Below are 16,883 nucleotides of genomic sequence, written 5' to 3' on the forward strand. Positions count from 1 at the left end.
GGATCCGCGGGAAGTAGGCTGTGATCCACCTGTAACCATGGTGGCTGTCAGGAGGTAGCCCGAGTGTGCCCTGTGGGCTTCTTGATGACTGAGACAGCTGTTGGTATCAGGTGTGCAGGTGAGAGGCCTGGGATGGGGAAGGGGAGGATGGAATGGCACTCTCCTCCCTGAGCCAGCTAGTCAGCACCTGAAAGAGAGGGGCCGGAAAACATGCCTTGTCTTCCTGTTACTTCACATGTATTTATAGGCAAGAGCAGAGTTGGATTGAGGTGACAGGTGACCAAACAGTGGCTGCTATCGGGGAGTTTCCAAAAAAGGGACAGGGGGCAAGGACAAGGACAGCTCCAATGTAATAGGGGCAGTGATAAAGCAAGTCCAGGGTGCTAGGCTCAGAGGAACATGGAACCAGGATTGGAGTCAGCAGACATTGAAAACTGAGGGAACTAAAACTCAGTGATTATTTTGTCAAAGTATTATTTGTTTTCTTTTTTAAGTTGTGGGATGGTTTAAAATGTTTTTAATAGCTGGGCGGTGGTGGTGCACGCCTGTAATCCCAGAACTAGGGAGGCAGAGGCAAGCGGGTCTCTGTGAGTTCGAGGCCAGCCTAGTCTACAAAGCGAGTTCCAAGACAGCCTCCAAAGCTACAGAGAAACCCTGTCTTGAAAAACAAAAAACAAAAAACAAACAAACAAAAAAGAACAAGTGCTCTCAGTAGCCCAGGTATCTTTCCAGCTATTATTTATTTTCTTGATTTTAAGTCTCTGTAGGCAGAGTGTGTGACCTTTACCAGAGATGGTTGCTATAACCAATTTCTTGTCCATCTCTTCAGAGGCAAAAGCCTGGTTGGAGGTATTTTGTGTTTGTTTGTTTGTTTGTTTGTTTGTTTGTTTGTGTATGTGGTGTATGTACATGTGTCCACAGGCATGTGGAGGCCAAAATCAACATTAGGTGTCTCCCTCCATTGCCCTCTACCTTATTTTTTGAGTCAGGGTCTCTCACTAAACCTAGAGCTCATTGATTTGGCAGGGCTGGCCAGTGAGCCTCCATGCCCTGTGTCCCCCAAAGCTGAGGTTACAGGCGTGTGCTGTTTGTGCCCAGCTTTTATGTGGATTCTGGGGAACCTGAGCTCAGGCCCTCATGTTTGCACAGCAGGCCCTTTACCTACTGAGACATCTGCCTTGTCCCTTTTTGGAATGTGTTTGTTTGTTTGTTTATCTTGAGAGAGGCTCAAACTATGTAGTAGACCAGGCTGGCCTCAAACTCACAGAGATCCACCTGTCTCTGCCTCCCAATGTTGGGGTTTAAAGGTGTGTGCCATGACACTGCCCTTTTGAAAGTTTTAACAGTAAGCTTTACTGTTTTCCCACTGACTAGTAAAGTAAATGAGAACTCATTTGGAAGCATGTGAAAGTAAGCAGAAAGTTGGAAGTCAATGTTTCCTTGAGTCCCACTTAGAGTGTTCCTACCAAAATGAAGTGTTTTCTCTGTTCCTTTATCTGGGTGTGTACATGCTCTTGTGTGTCTATATAAGGTTTATATGTATGTGTTCTTCATGAAATCGGGGCTGCAGTTACTAGAGTTTTTGTTAAACTGAATTTTAGCTTAGTATTCAAAGTAACAGGTACCATGATGGCATTTTCTCCCCCTCGCCCATTTATGTATGTGTGTTATGACATGCATGTGGAGGACAGTGGTGGCTATTGAGGGTTGGGGGGGGGACTCAGTGCAGTACCAAAGAGCCCAGCAGCTAGTCCCAAGCCCTCAAACCCTTCCCCACTCAGAAAAGGCTCTCAATGCTCCTGATTCTCCTAACCCCGCACTCTTCCAGAACACACCTGCTATGGCAGGTTATTCCTGAGCAGGGCGTATGTCACCCTCTGGGCCTTGGAGCCAGATGTTTGAAGCAGTCAGTAGCCCCTCCCTGAGTCTCCTGCTCACACCTGGTGTTCAGTGAACATCTAGTGGAATGACACTGTTCACTGGGCCCTGTCATTTTGGGGACCTGAAGGTCACCCCATAAGGACCATCAAAATGGTTCTCCTCAGGCATGCTTTCCCACCATTTAACCTGGGTTAAGAGTAGGGGCCAGGCCCTCCTGTCCTTTTATCTCCTCTTTCTGGAGCTCCCCTCACGGCCATGGAACTTTGCTGACTGATGCTCCATCTTCCACACATGACCCCTCAAAAGTGGGGTCGCTTTTCCTGGAGTCACAGCCACAGTTAGAGTAAGGATTTTCTTTCCTCAGACATTGACGAGTGTTTAAGCTCATCTTGTGAGGGCCGCTGTGTGAACACGGAAGGTGGCTTCGTGTGTGAATGTGGGCCAGGCATGCAGTTGTCTGCTGATCGTCATAGCTGCCAAGGTGAGTGGGCAGAGGTGTCCGGAGTGGTTTCTAGGCCCTGCTGGGTCCCATAAGATACATTCTCTGTGCCATAGTCCTCTGAGAAGGGTGCTGTGTAATTCCCGCTTTACTGGGGAAAACCAAGAGTCACCCACATCCATTCTGTTTGTAAGAGACCGACTTAGGGTTTGAGTCTAGCATGGTGGACTCTTTTGTTTTGTTTCTTTGAGACAGAATTTCCCTACATATCCCTGGCAGTCCTGGAACTCGCTTTGTAGACCAGGCTGGTCTTGAACTCACAGAGATCCACCTGCCTTTGACTCCCAAGTGCTGGGATTATAGGCATGTGCCACTATGCCCGTGCCCAGCATTCATGGTGAACTTGCTCTAAACCAAGATGCTCTAAAATCTTCTGCTTCTGTCATAGGAAGGATGGGGATGAGGGAATGGTCCCAGGGAGAACAAGGGGCAGATGCCCCCAGGGCAGGAGGTACCAAGATGGAGAAGGGAGGGATGCAGGCTGTGAGTGGGAGGGGTCTGGGTGGTCTCTGTCACTTAGAGGGTTTGTAGCTTCCTCCAGCCTTGGTGCTGGGCTCAGCTCTAGGGGTGTCTGTGCTGTAGGACCCACACACCCTCCAGTCTGGTGGTTTGGAAAAGAAAAAAAAAACTAGGGCAAGGTACTAGGGCTGTAGGAGCCCAGTGAGAAGACGTCTTCCTTTTGTTTTCTTTTTGCAGACAGGGTGTTATTGTGCAGCCCAGCCTGACTTCCAGTTTGCCTTCTCCGCCCTAGTGCTAGGAGTATAGGATACTCCATCACACCTGGCAGGGTGTGATCTTTTACAATAGTCATCCTTTCCAAGGGACTTTGATTTGCATGGATATGTGAGGATGATTCTCATCACAGTCACACACAAGGCAGAGGAGACAAAATAAGCCCCTTGAATCTGTGCTATTATTATTTTATCTTCATGGGAAATTTCATCATATTCAAGAATTTTGAGCACTGTGGTGTGAGCCTCAGGTCCTCTCTCCCATTGCCCTCCTCTGCCCACCCTGGAGAGCCCTGCTTTCCTGGTCTGCTTAAGTTTCTGACAACAGGAATTTGTTCTCAGCCCTTGGAGAGGCACAGTCTAAGGCCAAGGTACTGGCTAGCTTTGCGTGGATTCTCTGGTGTGAAGAAGATGCTCTTGCTGTGTCTGCTCAAGATGTTGAGAGCAGGGTGCTTTGATGACTCTTCTAAGGGCATTAATCCATCATCATTAAGGCCCCACCCTGTGACAGCATCTAACCCTACTTATCTCCCAAAGCCCTACCTCCAAAGCACTTGCACCTTGGGAAGTTAGCTTTCAGCATGAATTTTCAGTCTCGATGCCCTGCCTGCATGCCTTTCTCAGCCACGTGTTCTACATGTGGATATATACAGGCTTATTAATGACCAAACTCTCACATGCTGGGTACCAGGCTAAGCACTTTTCATGTGTGTTATCATTCCATCCATACAGTTAGGAAGTGGATACTGTTTATCTCCATCTTATGAGAAGAACACTGAGGCTTCACACAATTAAACAATTTACCCACAATCATATTGGAGCTGGGCGTCTCATCCCAGTTGCTTTTCCAATTTATTTTCCCTGAGCAGCTGATTGGTTTTTGTTGTTGTTGTTGTTGTTGTTGTTTGTTTGTTTGTTTTTTGTTTTTTCGAGACAGGGTTTCTATGTGTAGCCTTGCGCCTTTCCTGGAACTCGCTTTGGAAACCAGGCTGGCCTCAAACGCACAGAGATCCGCCTGTCTCTGCCTCCCAAAGGCGTGTGCAACCACCACCCAGCTCAGCTGATTGGTTTTAAGACTCTTCCCACATCAGGTGAGCAGAGCAGATAGATCTGTTTTTGTTGTTGTTGCTTTGAAACCGCTCCTTGGCTCTCTGTGGTGCAAGTGTCCCATAGCTTGAGTTCTTCTGCTGACAACCAGGGAGGTTATCTTTGTTTTTTTTTTCTGTTTTTTGTTTTCCCTCAGCTTCAAACAGCCTGGGTGAGTTTCTATGTGGGAGGCTCTGTAGAGCAAAGTTTTTAAGTCCACAGAAGACTTCTTTTATGTGCAGACAAGAGGGAAAGACATTCAGGGTAGACAGAATATGAGTCCAAGGGGAGGACCATCAGAATGGAATGTGTTAGCCGGGCGGTGGTGGCGCACACCTTTAATCCCAGCACTGGGAGGCAGAGCCAGGCGGATCTCTGTGAGTTCAAGGCCAGCCTGGTCTACAGAGTGAGCGAGATCCAGGATAGGTACCAAAACCCTGTCTCAAACAAACAAACAAACAAACAAACAAACAAAAAGAGAGAACGGGATGTGTTTAGAAGGTAGGAAAGAGCAAAGTTGATGGCTGGGACTGTCTGCCCATAACTGTGTTTATTTATTTGTTTATTTTTCTTACATTGATTGTGCATGTGGGGGGCAGAGAACAACTTTTGGGAGTTCTTCCAGGGTGTGGGTCCCAGGGATCTAACTCATCAGGTTTGGAGGGAGGCACCTTTGTGTGCTGAGCCATTTCATTGGCCCCCATGGCTATGTTTAATGGTCTCATGAATGCTGCTTATTGTGGGTGAGGGCCCATTGCAGATGACCTTGGGGGAGGACCTTCTGGAGACTATTATGGGATGATGGTTTGAGAAGAACAGAGGCAGAGGCAGAGGACTCAGGGAGGCTGCATCTGTTCTCCAGCCTAGAGACAAGGTGGCCTGGGCTGGGGTGAGATGGTGAGGGCAGAGAAGTTAGGAAAGATGGCCCCCATGGCCCTGAGTGGGGTAGGAGAGGGGGATGGGAAGAGTCTAAGCCCTGTTGAGATATGGGTGCCAGCTTTGTCTTCTCCCCTCACAGACACTGATGAGTGCCTGGGAACTCCCTGCCAGCAGAGATGTAAGAACAGCATTGGCAGTTATAAGTGCTCCTGCCGCGCCGGCTTCCACCTCCACGGTAACCGGCACTCCTGTATAGGTGAGGTCTGCAGCCTGTGGGTGATACACTTAGGCTGCTAATCAGGAAGATGGACAGGTCGGTCTGGAACCTGGGAAGACCATCGTTTGGACCTTCCAGTCCTGTGGATCCTCTGCTCAGAGTACTCCCATCCCATGCTTGATGTCGCTGTGCATGAAAGACCCCAAGCTGGCCTTTCCCTGCCTGTGTCTTCTTCCATTCTGCTAGATCTCATTGCTACTCTCCAGATACATGTTAAGGACTCCTCTCTGCTCACCCATTTTCTAGGCTGCCTTTGCTCCTGGGGTAAACAAAGTACTTTATGTTTTGGTTCCTTTAGTTTAGGAGACTCCTGTTTTCTCAGACTATTAGAAATTTCCAGAAAGGGATTACCATGTTTGGTTCATGGATCAAAAATGGGGTCCCAGGAGCTTGGAAAAAGCCTTGTACTAGAGGTATTTGTCTTAAGCCTGCTTTGAGCAGGATCGTGAGTTTTAAGACACTGTTTACAAAAGAATGCCAGACTGCACAAGGTATGGATATGAGATTTGCACCAGGGTTGAGCACTCATTTGTCCTGGGGATAAGATACACACCCACCACTGGATACGTGAAGCTTCCAAGGCTACTGCTGATACATACCAGTCCTATTCCCAGCATTCTGAGTCACATCTTGTCCCCTGGAGCGGGATGGACTCTATAAGAATTCGAGGTGAACTCTGTCGGTCTATTGAGTTCGGGGATGGAGGAGAAAGGGCTCCATGGCAATGAGGCTCTTCCACAGATGTGAACGAGTGTCGGCGACCGCAGGAGAGGAGAATCTGTCACCACACCTGCCATAACACTGTGGGCAGCTTCCTGTGCACCTGCAGACCTGGCTTCAGGCTTCGAGCTGATCGTGTGTCCTGTGAAGGTGAGCACCAGGCCCCGATCCTGCCCTCTAGACCTTAGTCAGCACAAGACCCTACCCCATAGATCTTGGCCCTGCTCCCCTGGCTCCAGGCCACACTTTAGATCTTGGTTTGCCCTTGTGGTGCCAGGCCTCACCCCTAACCACACACAGGCCCTACCTCTAGGCCAGATCCCTTCTTTAATTTCCCCCTTTTTCAGTTCTTCTGTCAATACCCCACTTTCTTTCTTTCTCTTTCCATTTTACATTTTTAAAATTTATTTACAAAACATTTTTATGCATATGAATGTTTTGCCTGCTTATATGTGTGCCTGGTGCCTGTGGAGGTCAGAAGAGAGTGTCAGATCCCCTAGAACAGGAGTTACAGCACCATCTGGGTGCTGGAACTGAACCTGAGTCCTCTGCAAGAGCAGCTGGTGCCCTTAACCAGTGAGCCAGCTCTCTAGCCTGTTTTTTTATTTTTTCTAAATAAAAAGGTTGTTTATTTTATTTTATGTGGATTGAGAGTGTTTTACCTGATGGTATGTATGTGTACCATGTGCTCCAGGAGGGTCAGGAGGGGGTGTCTGGGGGCTGGAGAGATGGCTCAGCGGTTAAGAGCACTGGCTGCTCTTCCAGAGGTCCTGAGTTCAATTCCCAGAGGCTCGCAACCATCCATAATGAGATCTGGTGTCCTCTTCTGACCTGCAAGCATATATGTAGGCAGAACACTGTATACATAATAAATATATAAATCTAAAAAAAAAAAAAAAAAAGATCTGTAAGGGGTTGGGGATTTAGCTCAGTGGTAGAGCACTTGCCTAGCTAGCAAGCGCAAGGCCCTGGGTTCGATCCTCAGCTCCAAAAAAAAAAAAAGGGGGGGTGTGTGTCTGATCTCCTGGGACTGGGGTCTGGGACTGGGGTTATGGATGGTTGTGAGCTGCCATGTGGCTGCAGGAACTGAGCCTGGTCCTCCACAAGAGAAGGCAGTGCTCTTAACCCCTGAGAAGTCTCTCCGGCGCAAGACTTCTTTATCCAATCCTTTCCTGCCTCACTGCTCCCAGCTATGGCACACAAGGGTAAAAAGCAAGAACAGAACCAAGCCAAAACAAACCAATAACGATGAAGAAAGTTGTGACACAGGCCCTTAGGGATTCTCCATCCCCCTGGCAAGGGGACGCTCATCCATAGGGAAAATTCCCATTGAACTTCCAAGTAATCCTCCTCCTACGGTGGGGGCAGTCTGCTGTGAAGCTGGAGAGAACCTGCCCTGACCCCTCATCCTGAGCCCGAGCCCCTACAGGGAAGCTACAGTTAGGGGGCAGGCAGGGCACACAGCCCGCAGCCCTCAGCAGCTGGGGACACTTGTTCCCAGGATGGACCCTGGAGGTCTAGTTTCAGGAAATCAGGAAACTTGTGTTCCCTTTGTAGCTATTAAGAAAGGAGCGCAGGCGAACTCGGCGCTGTTGGACCCCTTGCCGCTCGCTGGCTTGGGACCTTTTCTTGCCCATTAGTGTTTTCCCTGCCTTCTTCCCTTGTGACTGTCAACGTGGCCAGCAGTTCACAGCTGGTTACATTATGTTAATGAGGAAACTGCTGGGCCAGTCTAGGACCCCAGAACCCCACTTCCTGCCCCTGCTGACTCCCTCAGGAGCCCCTGTGCTTCCATTTCAGCTTTCCCGAAGGCCGTTCTGGCCCCATCTGCCATCCTGCAGCCCCGGCAGCACCTTGCTAAGATGTCCCTGCTCCTTCCTGAGGCAGGCCAGCCTGCCTTGTCCCCAGGACACAGCCCTCCCCCAGGGGCCCCAGGATACCCCACTGGAGTCAGAACAACCTATCAGCCATCTACCAGCCTGGCCCTACCCATATTCTTTCCCACACAGTTGCTATCCACCCCAGGGCCAAGTTCCTCCCTCCTGGGGACCCTCGGACCCCCCTCTCTCCTCCAGGGGGAGGCAGTAGGGACCCCTTCCTCACCCAGGGGCCCAGAAGGCACAAGGCTGGGAACAGGGCTCTCCTCCTGCCAGCACCAGGGAGCCACGTATGAATCAGGGAGCCGCTGGAGCCAGCCTGGCTGTTCTCAGTGCTTGTGCCGGGTAGGTGTGAAGTCCCCGGGCTGCCCTGGTGGAGTGTCTGGGGTCTGACCGTGACTGCAACTCCAGCTCGTGTGTCCAGGATGGAGAGGTGACCTGTGGAAAAGTGAGGTGTAACACCACCTGTTCCCATCCGATCCCCCCCAGAGATGGGGGATGCTGCCCCTCTTGCACTGGTAAGAGCTGATGGGGAGGGACCCAGCCCTGCTCTTTCTCTCCCTAGCCTCTTGAGGCCCAAAGGCTATTTATTATTCAACTTTCCCCACAATGGGTTCTTGGAGTCACCTGGGAGGTTGATTCTGATAGGAGGTTCAGGGGTAGATTTGAGAACAGACAAACTGCTGATCTGGAATCTCAGTTCCATGCTGAAGTACTCTTCAAGGAGAACCATTCATTCATCAGGCCACCCTTCTTGCCTGCTTGCCCTCCCTCCCTCCCTCTTTCCTTCCCTCCCTCCTTTGTTCAATCCTTCCTTCCTTCCATGAGTCCAGCTCCATTCTGTTGTCCCTTCCCCTGTCCCACCTGCCCTTGGGTTGCCGGAGGACAGTCATTTCGCCTTTCTCCCAGGCCCTGGCTGGGGCTGGGGCTTCGTGCTTGCCTAGTATGTGTAAGGTAGGTCCTGATTCAATCTGCATCACCATTTAAAACAAAATTTTCCCCAGAGTCTGGCAAAGAAGTGCCTGTACTGGTTGTCATATAGAGGGCCCTGATGGAAAGAGCTGAGTTCTCTTTATAACCAAGATTGTGGATCATTTCAGGTTTCTTGCTGGGGACATTGTGATATTTACATTTTGTTTGTCAGTTTGTTTTTGTTTTTCGAGACAGGGTTTCTCTGTGTAGCTTTAGCTGTCCTGGAACTCACTCTGTAGACCAGGCTGGCCTCGAACTCAGAGATCCACCTGCCTCTGCCTCCCAAGTGTTGGGATTAAAGGTGTGCGCCACCACTGCCTGGAGATATTTCCATTTTATGGTGACAATAGCTGAGTTGCAGGTCTTGTAGGCAAGACCGCTTGGGTAAATGAAGCTAGAATTCCCCATTTGGAACCTAACCTGTCCCGTGTGATGGGAATAAAGTGATGCTTCCTCAAGACACGCTTGAACGAACACTCTCAGGGCCACTTGATCTTACATGTGTCTCCTACATTGTTTCCCAGAGGTCCTAGGACCACTCACTTCAAGGAAGCTATGTCTGCCACTGCTGGGGCATCCAGGGTGGTGAGAGGGGGTTCCAGAAATATTACCGAAAGGATGATAATCGGTGCTGGTGATGGTGTTGGTTGTGACGTGGAAAGGTCACAGTCACAACAGAACCCAGTATCAGTGTTCAGAGCTTTATTAGGAGGAAAAAGGGGGGAGGGGGGCCAGGCCTGGTGAGAGAGAAAGATGGTGGGGTGGGGGAAGAGGGGAGCAGAGCAGAGCAGGGAGTGGAGAGCAGAGGGAGAGCGTGCGGTCTGCATCCAGCTTTTTAAGGCGTGTACACAGTCGACAGTGTACACTGATGATTTAAGACGCAAGACCCCAACTGTGCATGTGCAGGAGTGAAGGCAGGATCCTAACAATTACTCCTGGAAAAGTCGAGACCTCAGGTTTCCTCTTCTTCGAGGAAGCTGATGTCCCCATCTCTTGTTTGTCTTTCTAAGGCTGCTTTCACAGTGGTGCCATCCGAGAAGAAGGGGATGTGTTTTCACCTCCTGAGGAAAACTGCACTGTGTGTGTCTGTCTGGTGAGCAACCTGAGATCCCCACTGGCTGTTTTCTTAGCCTTTGGGTGTTGTCAAGGAGGGGAACAGACTGGATGTTGAAGGGAGCTTGCTTCAGGGCTTTGGGTCTAAACAGCTTGAGAGGGTCCCTAGAAGCATCCAAGCTCTGGCCAACGGACTTGGGAGGCTGTGTATGCTGTGCAGGAGAGAGCCAGGGCAGAACAGGGTCCACCTGTTTGGGAAGGGGAGGGATGGAGCTGTCTCAGGAACTTCACCAGGGAAGTTTTCTCCAGGCAAAATATTTATTACCACAACAAAGGTGTCCATGTGGGGGAGAGCAGCCTCACTATGCTCCCTGGCCTTCTTAAGAATATTTCTGCTTCTGGAAAGTTCACTCCTCAAAGAGTAATCATAAGTATTTGCTGTGCCAGATGCTGCCTGTATGCATTTGATTTTGAGCACCCACTGTATGTCAGGCACAGGCTTGGTGCCCTTCCTCTGTTCCCTAACCAGAGGCTCCCAGCAAGTGCAGGGTGTGCGATGCTGTCCCTGATCCACAGATTCAAAGATGGAGTCTGGGAGCTGGTAGAGCTGAGGTTTGAACCGAAGTCTGTTACAGGCTTTGTCTACCAGTTCTTGTTGCCGCCCTCTGACCATCTGTAAACAGGGCTGGCCACCATGGTGGATAGGGTGGTGTGTGATCAGGGACGCACAGAATGCCAGTTGCATTCACCCAGTTCTTGCTGTATGCTAAGCATGCAGAGGCTAGGAACTTGTGTGCGTCCTCCCGTTTTTGTGTAGTGAGACCCGTGGTGGCCCCTGGAGATGTGGTATCCTTTGCCTAAAACCTTGTTCGTGGAGACATATGTCACAGGCTTTCTTTGGGGCCACCAACCAGCTCCCAAATCATGACACGGAGACTTATTTGTTATGAAAGCTCGGCCTTACCTTAGGTTCATTTCTTGCTAGCTCTTATAATTTAAATTAACCTGTTTCTTTTCATCTATGTTTTGCCTTGGGACTTTTTTTTTCTTTTTGAGACAGGGTTTCTCTGTGTAGCTTTGCACCTTTTCTGGAACTCACTTTGGAGACCAGGCTGGCCTTGAACTCACAGATATCCTCCTGCCTCTGCCTCCCGAGTGCTGGGATTAAAGGCATGCACCCCCCATCCCCCACCACCCACCCCACCCCCGGCTGCCTTGGGACTTTTACCTTTTTTTCATTCTGTATTTCTTACTCCATGTCTGGCTGTCATATCTCTCATCCCCCATTCTCCCTCAGCCCAAATTCCTCCTCCTGTTCCCCCTGCCTGCCTTCCCTTTCTGTCCCTCTTCTGCCTAGCTATTGGGCATTCAGCTTTTTTTTTTTTTTTTTTTTGAGCTGAGGATCGAACCCAGGGCCTTTTGCTTGCTAGGCAAGTGCTCTACCACTGAGCTAAATCCCCAACCCCTCCATTCAGCTTTTTATTAGACCAATAATGTGCCTTACTTAGGCAGGCAATGTAAAACAGCAATATATCTTTACATAGTTAAATGCAGTATAAACAAATGTAACACATCTTTGCCTAGTCAAATTAATATTCTGCAACAGAGACAGTGGAACTCAGGTCTAGATGACCCTAATGTTAGAGAGGGGTTTTTGTTGTTGTTGTTGTTGTTGTTTGTTTGTTTGTTTTTTGTTTTGTTTTTTAGTCTAACTTCAAAATTGTTTTTAAAGATGTTTTTTGTGTGTCAGATACGGTGGCATGTCTTTAATCCTAGTACTTGAGAGGCAGAGGCAGGCAGATCTCTGTGAGTTTGAGGCCAGCATGGTCTACATACTGAGTTCCAAGACAGGACAGCTTGGGCTATGAGATTCTCTCTCAAATAAAAGTACTTATTATTTTGACTTTTTAATTATTTATTTAAAAAACTAACTTTATGGGCTGGAGAGATGGCTCAGTGGTGAAGAACACCAGCTGCTCTTTCAGAGGACCCAGATTTGATTTCCAGCACCCACATGACAGCTCACAACTGTCTGTAACTCTAGTTCCAGAGGATCTGGCACCTGGCAGAGACATACATGCAGGCAAAAAAAAAAAAAAAAAAAGATTTATTTATGTATTTTCCTGTGTATGAGTGTTTTGGTTGCATATGTGTCTATGCCTGGTGCCCTTGGTGCCTGGTGTCCTTGGAGGCTAGAAGAAAGAGTGTCAGATCCCCTGGGACTGGAGTTACAGATGGGTGTAAGATGCCCTGGGGGTGCTGGGAACTGAACCTGGTTCTTCTATAGGAGCAAGAAGTGCTCTCAGCCACTGAGCCATTTACCTAACCCCTTCATTATTGTGTATGTGTGCAGGGGTGTTCGCAGAGGTCAGAATAAGGTATCAGATCTCTTGCAGCTAGAGTTAAGGGCTATTGTAAGCTGCCTGATGTGAGTTCTGGGAACCAAACGCCTGTAGAAAGTGTTTTTAACCTACCTACCTACCTACCTACCTACCTACCTACCTATCTATCTATCTGTCTTTTTTTTCTTTTCTTTTTTCTTTTTTTTCTGGAGCTGAGGACTAAACCCAGGGCCTTGCACTTGCTAGGCAAACGCTGTACCACTGAGCTAAATCCCCAACCCCCTCCTTTTTTTTTTCCTGTCTATCTTTTATAAAAAAGAAAAGTCTCAGGTAGCCCTTGATGGCCTGAAACTTGTAATGTAGACCAGGCTAGCCTTAAACTCATGGAGATCTGCCTGCTTCTGCCTCCCAGGTGCCGGGATTAAAGGTGTGGTTGATAGAGAACCTGGCCCTACCCTTGTCCCCACTACTATCCTTTGCCTCCTCAGGCTGGAAATGTGTCTTGTATCTCCCCGGAGTGTCCCCCTGGTCCCTGCAAGACTCCCCCACAGTCAGATTGCTGTACTTGTATCCCAGGTAGGTGGTGACTCTTGGGAATTTTTTGTTGTTCAGGGTGTGGGGGAGCAAGTGCCTTTGGAATGTGTATTGGGCCAGGAAAGGGTACTCCTGCTTTAAAAAGGTGGGTCAAATGATATCACTTAATAACTCTTTTTTGTTGTTGTTGTTGTTGTTTTTTGATACAGGGTTTCTCTGTGTAGCTTTGTCCTTTTCCTGGAACTCGCTTTGGAGACCAGGCTGGCCTCGAACAAATTCACAGAGATCCGCCTGCCTCTGCCTCCCGAGTGCTGGGATTAAAGGCGTGTGCCACCACTGCCTGGCTTCAATAACTCATTTTAATGACTGTCTCCTATGTGATGTGCACCTTGGCCAGACTAGGCTCATGGCTTGGGCTTCCCTGTTCCTTCCTTTAGGACACATCTTGAGTGTAGGCAGAAGGGACTATGAGCCCGTTCTTGGCACTGATCTGCCCCGGGTATGGAGGAATCTCTTTTAACCTACTGTGACATAAGAACATGATTTCCTATGACTTAGAAAACCCAGGCCTTTCAGGTACCAAGGTAAGCAGGCCCTGTGCAGATAAGGCTGCTGCAGGGAAGCACCCTTACACGTAATGCTTATCCCCATAGCACAGTTACTTACTAACTAAGCCTGCCATCTTGTGGGGTGGGACATCCCCCTTTCCTGAGAATGGATACCTCTCTTTGTCTAGCAGAACCTTAGTCTCTCTTGGACCCCACTGCACAGGGGCTGCCTGATTGCCTGTAACATTCATAAGTCCCCTAAAAAAGCTCTCACTTGAAGGACAACTTGTCTCAACACCCCCCCCCCCCAAAGGCTAGCTTGTCTTAACATATCCCCCAGTTCCCATACACTTTATTCACTTCCTTCTCTGTTTCCAAGTTAAGTCTAACAATGACCTCATCAGCGAGAGGGGATGTTCCCCACCAGCATGTGTCCTGAGCTATTTGGGGCACCTACCATCTCCTGGTCTGTTGAGTCCTTGAGTTGTTACAATGAGAGAATACTGCTTACTGCTCCCTTTTAATGAAAAAGCAGATTCAGAGAGGTCAAGTCACTGTCTAGAGACACACAGCAGTTAGTGATGAGACTGAACTTCAACTCAAATCGGCCTGATTTCAGAACTGGCATTTTTTTTTAAAAGTGTCATCTTGGGCCAGTGGCATGGCTTAACTGGTAAATGTGCCTAATAACCCGTGTTTGGTCCCTGGAACCCGCCTGGTAGGAGAGAATGGACCTCTGCAAGTTGACCTTTCATCTCTACATCATGCCCTTCCCCCAGTAAAGAAATGTAATTAAAATTTTCAATTTCTTTTTTCACAGTACTAGAGATTGAACCTGGGGAGCTGTGTAAGCTAGGCGAGTACTTTCTCACTGAGCTACATCCCCAGCCCGTTTTATACTTCTTATTTTGAGAGAGGACCTCATTAGATTCCCTAGATGGCCTATGACTCCCTTTAGAACCCAGTCAGGCCTTGAGGGTTCCTCTGCTTGCCTCAGCCTCCCATGGAGCTGGGGATACAGGCTGTGCCATCAGGCCTGGCATACAGTTTTTTTCTAACTTAAGACATTTTGTTGTTATTATTATTTTTGTCTTGTTTTTATTTTATTTTTATCTTTTTAAAAAAGATTTATTTATTTATTATATATACAGAAGAGGGTACCAGATCTCATTACAGATGGTTATGAGCCACCATGTGGTTGCTGGGAATTGAACTCAGGACCTCTGGAAGAGCAGTCAGTGCTCTTAACCTCTGAGCCATCTCTCCAGCGCTGTTTTTATTTTTTTTGAGACAGGGTCTCACTATGTATCCTTAACTGTCCTGGAACTAACTATGTAGATCAGGCTGGTCTCAAACTCATAGAGCTCTGCCTGCCTCTGCTTCCCAAGTGCCGGGACTAAAGGCATGAGACACCATGTCTGACTTTGTTTTTTGTTGTTGTTTTCGAGACAGGGTTTCTCTGTGTAGTTTTGGTGCCTGTCCTGGATCTCACTCTGTAGACCAGGCTGGCCTTGAACTCACAGAGATCCGCCTGACTCTGCCTCCTGAGTGCTGGGATTAAAGGGGTATGCCGCCCGGCTGTTTTTGTTTGTTTGTTTGAAGTCCTTTTTGCACGGTTAGTAAAAGCTGTGAGGTAGGGACTGTCAGTTCCTTTGTGCAGTAGCTGCAAGAGAGTCATAGTTTTTGCTCTAAGTCAGCTCTGTGATGTAGAGCTGGGACTTGAACCCCCTGGCAGCCTGAATGAATATACTGTCTGCCAGGCTTTGGGGGCTGGTGTTAACCTGGGGAGGATCTTCAGAGGTTCTTTGTCTATCTTCTGGCACAGCTCCCCTGAGTTTCTTACTGTGTAGCTGTTTGGGGTCCCGCTGCCTCTGGGGGAATGACCTCATTTTGTAGGTTTTTAGGTAGTAACTTGTCGGGGTGGGGTGTCATCTGGAATTTGGAGGCTGAGAAGCACACTGAGTTCTGGCAAGGGGCAGGTGCCCCTCTCCTTGCTGCCCATCCGTCCACTCTTCTAGCTGCTCAATCCAGAAAGCCCTTCTGCCCTTGTCTCCTGCAGGGAGATGCTATTTCCATGGCCGATGGTATACGGACGGGGCTGTGTTCAGTGGAGGTGGTGACGACTGTACTACCTGTGTCTGCCAGGTAGGGCGTGAGGTTCCTGCACCTGTTGACCCAGTGGAAGATGGGAAGGAAGTTGGGTGGGCAGCCTAGGAATTTACCCAAGATGCTTTGCCATGGAGACGACAACCTGCCATGCATTGAAAGGGGGAGACGGAGGCAGCAGTCCCTGTAGGAATCTCCCGTGCCTTACAACGGTCTCTGTGAAGCCAGTCTTCACTTCTGTATTGGTAGAGCACTTACTATGATCTGGGGATACACACCCTCAGCCCAGAAGAGCGCCAGCCTCCTCTGACTGGCAGCCTATAGCCTAGGTGGGCATGCCAAGCCTATAACTTGGCAGAGGATCCTCAAACCTTCTTGGGAGGAGAGAGGGACAGTGGAGACCTGAGGGGTGACTAGGACTAGTCAGGTGAGGTGCTGAGGGTGCTGTATCTTCTAGTTGGAGCAGAAGTAGGTGGGCTTTCAGGAAAGTGCCTTCCGGCTGGAAGCAGGCTGGGCGATGTGGTCTTTATACAGTAGTTTATCAGCTGGTGAGTGCCCTCAGGAGAAATGGGCCAGAGAAGTAGTAGAGGGCAGAGAGGATTCTGGGAAGACCTCTTCCACCCATCCCATGGGCAGCTCTACACTATGGATGGTGCTGCAGAGATGCCAGAGGAGGGAGCTGGGCTCTCACAGCTGTGCATCAGACATGCCCATGCATAGAAGGCCAAGCACCCTCCCTGTCTCAGGAGGACGTCTGTGTTGGATGGGTGGGAAAGGCTCCCGGACAGCAGAAACTGGATTGGACTGAGCTGCTAAGGCGTGGATTGGTGGGGGTGACCTGAGGAGGTTGACATCTGAGATAGTTTCCTAGCTATGGAGCTGAGCAGATTAGAGGGGTGGGAGTGGGTGGGAGTGGAGGGCAGTAGGAGGGGGTCTTGATGGAACTAGGGTGAAGAGGGAGGACGAGAGATGGTAGAGACTCACCTAGGGCAGGGGGAACACCGCAGGACCTTCCTTTAGCTCCCCTAAAGGACTCACCAGCCTTCTCTTTAGCCCTACGTGGCCCAGGGCTGGGGAGCCACCCTCACTGCCCTGTGCTCTTGTCTCTCCTCCAGAACGGGGAGGTAGAGTGCTCCTTTACGCCGTGTCCAGAACTGGAGTGCCCTCGGGAGGAGTGGTGGCTGGGTCCAGGACAGTGCTGCTTTACCTGCTGGGAGCCTACACCCACCACAGGTGAGGACTGGCTGCCTGGCGTCCAACACAGGGCTCAAGTGCACAGGAGGGAGGCTGGGCTTCCCTCACTTGGACTGATGGTGTGTGTGTGTGTGTGTGTGTGTGTGTGTGTGTGTGTGTGTTAGTGGTATGAACACGTGTGTTT

General features: G+C 49.4%; 1 protein-coding gene across 1 annotated transcript in view; it reads left to right on the plus strand.

Moving 5' to 3' along the window:
- Nucleotides 1-16,883, plus strand: part of Vwce (von Willebrand factor C and EGF domains) — a 31,672-nt gene that overhangs the window by 3,974 nt on the left and 10,815 nt on the right. Inside the window, exons 5-13 of the mRNA XM_036177932.1 lie at nt 2,246-2,362; nt 5,216-5,332; nt 6,095-6,223; nt 7,874-8,295; nt 8,375-8,468; nt 9,933-10,015; nt 12,806-12,893; nt 15,459-15,544; nt 16,621-16,738. Of these exons, the coding sequence (XP_036033825.1) occupies nt 2,246-2,362; nt 5,216-5,332; nt 6,095-6,223; nt 7,874-8,295; nt 8,375-8,468; nt 9,933-10,015; nt 12,806-12,893; nt 15,459-15,544; nt 16,621-16,738 (1,254 nt within the window). The remainder of the gene's footprint in view (nt 1-2,245; nt 2,363-5,215; nt 5,333-6,094; nt 6,224-7,873; nt 8,296-8,374; nt 8,469-9,932; nt 10,016-12,805; nt 12,894-15,458; nt 15,545-16,620; nt 16,739-16,883) is intronic.

This window comes from Onychomys torridus, chromosome 1, assembly GCF_903995425.1.
Source record: "Onychomys torridus chromosome 1, mOncTor1.1, whole genome shotgun sequence".
Taxonomy (NCBI): Eukaryota; Metazoa; Chordata; class Mammalia; order Rodentia; family Cricetidae; genus Onychomys; species Onychomys torridus.